This window comes from Danio rerio, chromosome 17 (assembly GCF_052040795.2).
Source record: "Danio rerio strain M-AB ecotype USA chromosome 17, GRCz13ab, whole genome shotgun sequence".
Taxonomy (NCBI): Eukaryota; Metazoa; Chordata; class Actinopteri; order Cypriniformes; family Danionidae; genus Danio; species Danio rerio.
The window spans coordinates 3110575-3120000 of NC_141037.1; the positions used below are offsets into that span (position 1 = coordinate 3110575).

At 34.1% G+C, this 9426-nt stretch overlaps 1 protein-coding gene and 1 long non-coding RNA gene across 2 annotated transcripts in view; one reads left to right on the forward strand and one right to left on the reverse strand.

The window, feature by feature from the left end:
- Positions 1-9426, forward strand: part of ppp1r14d (protein phosphatase 1 regulatory inhibitor subunit 14D) — a 37359-nt gene that overhangs the window by 26995 nt on the left and 938 nt on the right. The window contains exons 2-3 of the mRNA NM_001089505.1: positions 8282-8362; positions 8451-8483. Coding sequence (NP_001082974.1) covers positions 8282-8362; positions 8451-8483 — 114 coding nt within the window. The remainder of the gene's footprint in view (positions 1-8281; positions 8363-8450; positions 8484-9426) is intronic.
- On the reverse strand, positions 3-6575 carry LOC147839874 (uncharacterized). Its single transcript, XR_015513010.1, has 4 exons — positions 4300-6575; positions 2807-3384; positions 924-2077; positions 3-500 (listed from the first exon to the last, which is right to left on the reverse strand). It is a non-coding gene; the product is annotated as an uncharacterized LOC147839874 (long non-coding RNA).

A 9426-nucleotide genomic window follows, 5' to 3' on the forward strand; every position in this document is an offset into this window, starting at 1 on the left:
ACTGTTTGTCTCCATCTTGTGTCTGAATAATGTGCAGGATAGTGTATACTCCATCAGCTGTTTTAGTTTCTGTCAGCTTTGTGTTTTTGTCTGTTTGTCTCCATCTAGTGTCTGAATAATGTGCAGGTTAGTGTATACTCCATCAGCTGTTTTAGTTTCTGTTGTGTTTTTGACTGTCTCCATCTTGTGTCTGAATAATGCGCAGGTTAGTGTATACTCCATCAGCTGTTTTAGTTTCTGTTGTGTTTTTGACTGTTTGTCTCCATCTAGTGTCTGAATAATGTGCAGGTTAGTGTATACTCCATCAGCTGTTTTAGTTTCTGTTGTGTTTTTGACTGTTTGTCTCCATCTTGTGTCTGAATAATGCACAGGTTAGTGTATACTCCATCAGCTGTTTTAGTTTCTGTTGTGTTTTTGACTGTTTGTCTCCATCTTGTGTCTGAATAATGCGCAGGTTAGTGTATACTCCATCAGCTGTTTTAGTTTCTGTTGTGTTTTGACTGTCTCCATCTTGTGTCTGAATAATGCTCAGGTTAGTGTATACTCCATCAGCTGTTTTAGTTTCTGTTGTGTTTTGACTGTTTGTCTCCATCTAGTGTCTGAATAATGTGCAGGATAGTGTATACTCCATCAGCTGTTTTAGTTTCCATTGTGTTTTTGACTGTTTGTCTCCATCTTGTGTCTGAATAATGTGCAGGTTAGTGTATACTCCATCAGCTGTTTTAGTTTCTGTCAGCTTTGTGTTTTTGACTGTTTGTCTCCATCTAGTGTCTGAATAATGTGCAGGATAGTGTATACTCCATCAGCTGTTTTAGTTTCCATTGTGTTTTTGACTGTTTGTCTCCATCTTGTGTCTGAATAATGTGCAGGTTAGTGTATACTCCATCAGCTGTTTTAGTTTCTGTCAGCTTTGTGTTTTTGACTGTTTGTCTTTATCTAGTGTCTGAATAATGTGCAGGTTAGTGTATACTCCATCAGCTGTTTTAGTTTCTGTCAGCTTTGTGTTGAATTAAATTAATAATAAAGCATTACGACTCAGAGCAATGTTTTGTGTCTAATTTTAAAACTAGTTTTTTGTGTAAGTGATTGGATACTAGATTGGAATAAACCAATATTGGTTGGTGTAATACATCACAATACTGTTTGGAATAAGCCAGTACATTTTGGCAAACATCAACGCAGTATAGATAAGAATAAACCAGTAAAGTTTGATACAAGTCATTGGAATACACTGGTCATGTTAATTTGTTAATGAAATTACACAGTATTTAACTGTAATGAATTTTACTGTTTGACAGTTATGCAGTATGTTACTGTATTTTAAAGGGCACCTATGGGGAAAAATCTACATTTGAAGCTGTTTGGACAGACATGTGTGTAAGTATAGTGTATAGATTGTCATATTGGGCTGATATAAACACACACAGTCCTTTTTTTTCAATTTAACAACATAAAAACGGTGAACCAATTGCAGCGGTTTTCAGACCGACCGCAACTTGACGCAGGAGTGCGATCCCCCCGCCCACCAATATTGATTGACAGGCACCATTAACAGGTCTCCGTAGTAACGCACATAATCATATCAATAAGACAGGACGGATCTGTTCAGTTCGCTAGGATCATCATTAATCATCAAATGTGATCAAGAGTGAGTTTTACAAGTTTAAAATGTTTTAAATCAGTGCACGTGTGTAATAAAGTACAGCCATTTACTTCAGCTTTACTTGGTCACCACAGTCCTGTGTCAGAACAATTATAAAAGAAGACACTTCAACCCGGGTTTGTGGACGCTAAATCAAGTTTAGTTTGTACATTAACATCACAGATATCCACACAGCAGTGGAGGTTAACCAGATCCCGTCACGTTTGCATGCAAAAAAAAGTAAAAAGGTAAACGTGCGCGCCGTCTCTGTCTGTGTTTGTCTGCGCTGTGTGGGTGTCACACCTGTTGCAGTGCCCTAGTTTGGACACTTGAGGGCACTAGTTTGTTTTGTAGTTTCACTTCATTTCCCATAATCCTTTGTATTACTGATTGTGTTATGTTACAGCTGTTTCGTGTTTGTTAATTTAGTGCTGTCTTTATTACGGAACCCCGGAAGGGACGTAGTGGAGGAGAAAAAAAATGGGTGGGTGAAAAAAAAATAATGGGTGAAAGAAAAAAAATGGGTGGGAGGAAAATATATATTTCTAAGTTTTTTGCGTTCTCTCGCAAAGTTTTGCGTTCCCTCGCAAAGATGTTTTGCGTTCCCTCGCAAAGATGTTTTGCGTTATCTCGCAAAGATGTTTTGCGTTCTCTCGCAAAACTGTTTCTCCACAAACACTACCTGTTCACTGCACTCACGTTAACCCTCCCGTTTTTGCTGAAATTCTCCCTTATTTTACCATTCTATCCCACTTTCTTTACATTACTGTGCGCTGATTGTCGCCTTTCACTTTGCAACCTCTGAACCAGTGAATGCATGTTTAAGCGCTGACTGACAGACGCGCTCCATACAATAAACTGATCCCAGATCAGCGTCTGTACGCGCCATTTAAAGGGACACTTCTGTTATCAAACAAGTGCACAGCAAATGCATCTCATGTTTTGTTTAGTTTGATAACAGAGGTGTCTCTGTAAGAAAAACAAAACATCTTTGCGAGGGAACGCAAAACATCTTTGCGAGGGAACGCAAAACTTTGCGAGAGAACGCAAAAAACTTAGAAATATATATTTTCCTCCCACCCATTTTTTTCCTTTCACCCATTATTTTTTTTTCACCCACCCATTTTTTTTCTCCTCCACTACGTCCCTTCCGGGGTTCCGTACTTTATAAACCCTCTTGTTCTCTGTTTTAGTTGCCTTAGGATTTTGTTGGTTCCTCACATCTGGTATGTTGGTCTGGTTATCTAGCTTTTTGTATTACGATTATTCTTGGATTCCTGTTTGTGTTCGTTTTTGTTAGCACTTGTTAGCACTCCTACCCTGTCCTTGTATTTACCCGTTTTTGGATTTTTGCCAGTTCCTTCGTCTGGTCATCTAGTTTTTGTATCTTGCTTCTAGTTCTGTGCAAGATTTAGAAACCTTTGTCTCTTGGAAATCTCTGTCTTTTTGGATACCTTTGTCTTTTTGTTAAAAAATTGCTGCACTTGGATTTTTGTGTGATTCTCCCCCATTCGTGACAGTGGGTGTGTGTCTGCAGTGTGTGTGTGTGACCTTTGTTACGACATTGTGTGTGACTCATGGTTGCAACTACACAAAAACAAACGCATCAAATACTTATTGGTAAAGTTCTTACTGTAGTATTTCTCACAAACGATGCAAGAGATCTGCTTCCTGAGGCAGCCGAGGGCGGCGTTTGCAGCACGCTGACAGGCACATGGGAACGGTGGGCGGGGAGGACTAGCCTTAAAGGCGCAGAACAAAAAAAGAGCGACAACCTTTTACCATCTATAAAACAGACACTTCAGACAGCTAATATAAATACTCTGATGGGTGTTTTGAGCTGAAACTTTACAGACACATTCTGGGGACACAAAAGACTTAAATTAAATCTGAAAAAGGGGTAACCTAAGTGCCCTTTAAAGTTGCACTAAGAAGTAAAACATATAAAAATTCAATACTTTAAATACATATACAGAAAATAAATGGGGCTGTATATGTAAATACAGTATTTTGCTGTAAATGATTTACAATAACTTACTGGTGATCCGCTGCCAGTAAGTCACTGTAGATTCTACAGGAAATTGTTAACATTGTATATAGACAGGGATAAACCAATTTATTTAAAGTGGGCCTACTGTGCCCATTTTAACAAGATGTAAAAAAAAATAAGCCCCCGACGTCTCTAAAGTGTGTGTATGTAAAGTTTCAGCTCAAAATAGCACACAAATAATGTTTTATAACTCTCTGAAACTGACCCTTTATTGACCCGTTTTGGTGACTGTCACTTTAAATTCAAATAAGATTGGGATGTTTTCTAAAGAGGGCGGAGCTACAAATGCCTAGAAATGCTAGTTTTAGCCTCAAAACAGGACTAACATCCTATGCTAATGAGGGAGAGACGGTCACTAGTGGGCGGGGCTTTCCCCCTCTGATGACACGTACAAAGGGAGAATGTCAATCAAAGTGTTTCTGCACACTGATTGCCATTAGAGGCTGGAAATATTGACACACTGCCAACACGACTGTTTAAATCCGCTATAGCAGTGATCTTTGCATAATAGATGCCCTTTAATTCATCAGAATAAAGACATTGTAATGGAATAAACACATAAATTGTGCTTTAATAATGTGCTTTACTGTAGTTTTCTGTGGTTTACCGTGGTGTGTTTGGTTGTGCCGCTGTGTTCCTCCTGGTTTTGGTGATGCTGTGAATATTTCATGGCCTGACGGAAGGGTTTCACTCAGGTTCTCTTCCGTGTGGAAGCCTGAAACGGTCCGCCCACTCTGCATAATTCATGAGCGACTGTAATTTATGCGTGACCTCACAGGCTCCTGTAGTCTTTCTGGGCAGCTTGACACACACACACACACACACACACACACACACACACACACACACACACACACTTGACATTTATTAACATTATAGCTGTTGAGTAACTGAAGTTAAAAAACTGATTGGTGAGTGTGTGTTGGTGTGTTAGTGCAGTTGCTGGAGTGCTGCAGTGGGGTTTACTTTTAAGTGTGCAAAACAACATGCACATTTAGAAGGATAATTCATGCTAATATTAAATCCAGTCATTTATTTATTGAGATGCACTGAATTTATTCCCTTTCACAATGTAAAATGTGTCTTGCATTGGACTATTTTATACAATTTTAAATAATAGATGTCAGTTTTATATATTATATTATGTGAAAACAACAACAACAGTGTTCTGAAAGTCAAATTTATCAAATGTTGGGTGCAACAATGACCAATTTTAAATGTTTAGACCTAAAATACCCCCCTATAGATCCTAAAGATATGATTGCATTCATTCATTTTTCTTTCGACTTAGTCACTTTATTAATCCAGAGTCGCCACAGCGGAATGAACCGCCAACTGTTCTAGCATATGTTTCACACAGCGGATGGCCTTCCAGCTTTAACCCAGTACTGGGAAACACCCATACACACTCATTCACACACACACACACACACTTATACACTATGGCCAATTTAGTTGCAAACTCCACACAGAAATGCCAGCTAATCCAGCCGGGACTTAAACCAGCAACCTTCTTGCTGTGAGGCGATAGTGCTAACCACTGAGTTAGTGTCGCCATTGCATTAATACAGTTGCAAAGAGCTCTATTTTAACAATCTAGGCGCAAAGTCTAAAGCGCATGGTGCAAAAGCATTAGGAGCATGCCTGAATACACTTTAGCTATTTTAAAGATGGAAAAGTACGCTCTGCGCCCCGGCGCATGGTCTAACAGGGTTGTGCTTAATCTCTTAATGAGTTATGGCTGTGTTTTGAGAATAAACCAATCAGAGTGTCATCTCACATTCCCTTTAGGAGTCAGTTGTGTCGCATTACCTATTTAAATAGAGAATAAAGAACGAGCCTCCTCCATTCAGCCTCTTTACTTTCTTTTTACTTTTACTCTACTACTTTTTACTTTACTTTTACTCTTTACTTTTACTCTTTACTTTACTCCTTTACTTTACTTTTACTCTTTACTTCACTCCTTTACTTTACTTTCTCTTTAGTTACTCCTTTAATTTACTTTTACTCTTTACTTTTACTCTTTACTTTACTTTTACTCTTTACTTTTACTCTTCACTTTACTCCTTTACTTTACTTTTACTCTTTACTTTACTTTTAGTCTTTATTTACTCCTTTAATTTACTTTTACTCTTTACTTTTACTCTTCACTTTACTCCTTTACTTTACTTTTACTCTTTACTTTACTTTTACTCTTTACTTTTACTTTTTACTTTACTCCTTTACTTTTACTCTTTACTTTACTTTTACTCTTTACTTTTACTCTTCACTTTACTCCTTTACTTTACTTTTACTCTTTACTTTACTCCTTTACTTTACTTTTACTCTTTAGTTACTCCTTTAATTTAGTTTTACTCTTTACCTTTACTCTTCACTTTACTCCTTTACTTTACTTTTACTCTTGACTTTACTTTTACTCTTTACTTTTACTCTTCACTTTACTCCTTTACTTTACTTTTACTCTTTACTTTTACTCTTTAGTTACTCCTTTAATTTACTTTTACTCTTCACTTTACTCCTTTACTTTACTTTTACTCTTTACTTTTACTCTTTACTTTTACTCTTCACTTTTATTCTTTACTTTACTCCTTTACTTTACTTTTACTCTTTACTTTTACTCTTCACTTTACTCCTTTACTTTACTTTTACTCTTTACTTTACTTTTACTCTTTATTTACTCCTTTAATTTACTTTTACTCTTCACTTTACTCCTTTACTTTACTTTTACTCTTTACTTTACTTTTACTCTTTACTTTTACTCTTTACTTTACTCCTTTACTTTACTCCTTTACTTTACTCCTTTACTTTACTTTTACTCTTTAGTTACTCCTTTAATTTACTTTTACTCTTTACTTTTACTCTTTACTTTACTCCTTTACTTTAATGCACAGTTAACGCGCTCTGCACTAGACTTTATCTGTGCAATCTATTTCAATTGCTCACGATAGCAATGCTCCAGCAATGCCCCTTAACACTATCTTTCTAGACCAGCACATCCATGAGTCCACAATGTGGCATAAATGGATTTGCTATTTAAACAACGTGGTGCATCGGGAAAGTTGCGTTGGTAGCAAATAGCAACAAATCACACCAAACATGTCTTGTGTCTTATTGAGCCAGGGTGTATGATTTGGCCTAAAAAAACTAAAATAAAAAAATTACAAGAAAACGCAATCTTTCTAGTCTTTTGACTTCCAAATTTCTTAAGTTTTAAGTTTGTTTTGTACATGTATTAGTATTTTCTGAATGAGAACACTGAACAATGGAGACATTATTATATTTTTTCTTCTTAGTTGTTATTTTATTATTGCTTATGTAATATTTTATTTTTATTCAGGCTACATAACTGTTTCAGACATTTTAAATAAATTTCTTAATTATATAAGATATATATTCATAATGGATTACTATTAAACTCTACTTATTTAAAACTTATTTTAAATATTATCTTAAAATTAAATGTATAAACAGCAGAAGTTAGAATTATTGATTAGAATTATTTATAATATATTATTAATAATATATATTATTTATAATTATTAATTAATTATTATTAGAAATAAATATTTGTAAATATTATATCAGATTCAAACACAACTTTAAATAAAATATATTGTATAATTTAATTTATTAATTTTATTGTTACGGGACGTTTCTTTGTATTTACTTTGTGAGTGTGTGTTGAGTAAGGCTGTTGTTGTGTTTGTGCCCAGAGATTTTCCACATTACCGGAGTGTTTCGCGCTGGTTGTCTTTTGAAGCTCTCAGGAAAACCAGGAAGGAAAATCCGATTAGTAACGAATCCACATTAGAGAAACAGCAGCGCCTCACATCCTGTCACACCTCACTCAGTGAAAACACACACTCACACAGACATACACATACACAGATATGCATACACAAACACACACACTCATATACATACACACACAGAGAGACCTATACATACAGACACAAACATATACACAGACACACATGCACACAAACACAGACATATACACATAAACATGCACGCAAACACACAGAGACACAGAGAAACACATATACATAGACACAAACATACACAGACACATACAAATACACACACACACACACACACACATATACATAAACATGCACACATACATACATAAACATGCGCACACACACACACACACACACACACACACACACACCGGCCACTTTATTAGGTAAAAATTAGTACCAGGTTGGACCCCCTTTTGCCTTTAGAACAGCCTTTCAGCAACAGATTCAGCAAGCTACTGGAAATATTCCTCAGAGATTTTGCTCCATATTGACATGATAGCATCACACTATAAACATTAGCGCTCTGTTCCTCTCAGTAGTTTTGAGTGTTTAAGTAAGTGAACGAGTGTTAATGTTGAGTATAACAGTAATTGAGTGAGTGTTAATATCGAGTGTGTAACAGTAAGTGCACTACGTAGTGAGTGTTAGCGTTTGTAGTGTAACAGTAAGCGTATATGTAGTGAGCGAGTGTTGAGTGTGTAAGAGTAAGCGCCCTATGCAATGAGCAAGTGTTGAGTGAGTCACAGAAAGTGCCCTATTTAGTAAGCGAGTGTTTGTGTGCAGGAGGAGGAGATTCCGGAGCTGGAGATCGACATTGATGAGCTTCTGGAGCTGACAGATGAAGAGCAGAGATCCAGACTGCATGTATGATAAGATATAACATCTGATAACATCACACACTAAGCACTATTTCTGAACACACTGATCCTGAACCTGCCCTTCTGTTTTACAGGAGCTTTTACAGGATTGCGGAAAGCCAAAAGAGGTACACAAACACTCTCTCACTCACACGCACACACACACACACATATAAATAAATATAATTATTATTATTAAACAACATTTTTTCTAACATTATAGGTAATAATAATAATAATAATAACTACAATGATAATAATAGCATTAATAATAATAATAATAATAATAATAATAATAATAGCAATAATAATATCAAAAAAGAATAATAATAATAACATTATTATTATTATTATTATTAATAACAATAGCAATAATAATACCATTAATATTAATAATAATAATAGCAATAATAATACCATTAATAATAATAATAATAATAACATCAATAAAATTAATAATAATAATAATAGTACTAATAGTTCCATTAATAATAATAATAATAATATTAATAATAATAAAAATAATAACAACATTATTAATAATAAGAATAATCATAACAACATTAATAATAATAGCAATAACAATACCATTAATAATAATAATAATAGCAAAAATAATACCATTAATAATAATAATAATAATAATAGCAATAATAATACCATTAATAATATTAATAATAATAATACCATTAATAATAAAAATAATAGCAATAATAATACATCAATAATAATAATAATAATAATATCAATAATAATACCATTAATAATATTAATAATAATAATGCCATTAATAATAATAATAATAGCAATAATAATACCATTAATAATAATAATAATAATAACATCAATAAAATTAATAATAATAATAATAGTACTAATAGTTCCATTAATAATAATAATAATAATATTAATAATAATAAAAATAATAACAACATTATTAATAATAAGAATAATCATAACAACATTAATAATAATAGCAATAACAATACCATTAATAATAATAATAGCAAAAATAATACCATTAATAATAATAATAATAATAATAGCAATAATAATACCATTAATAATATT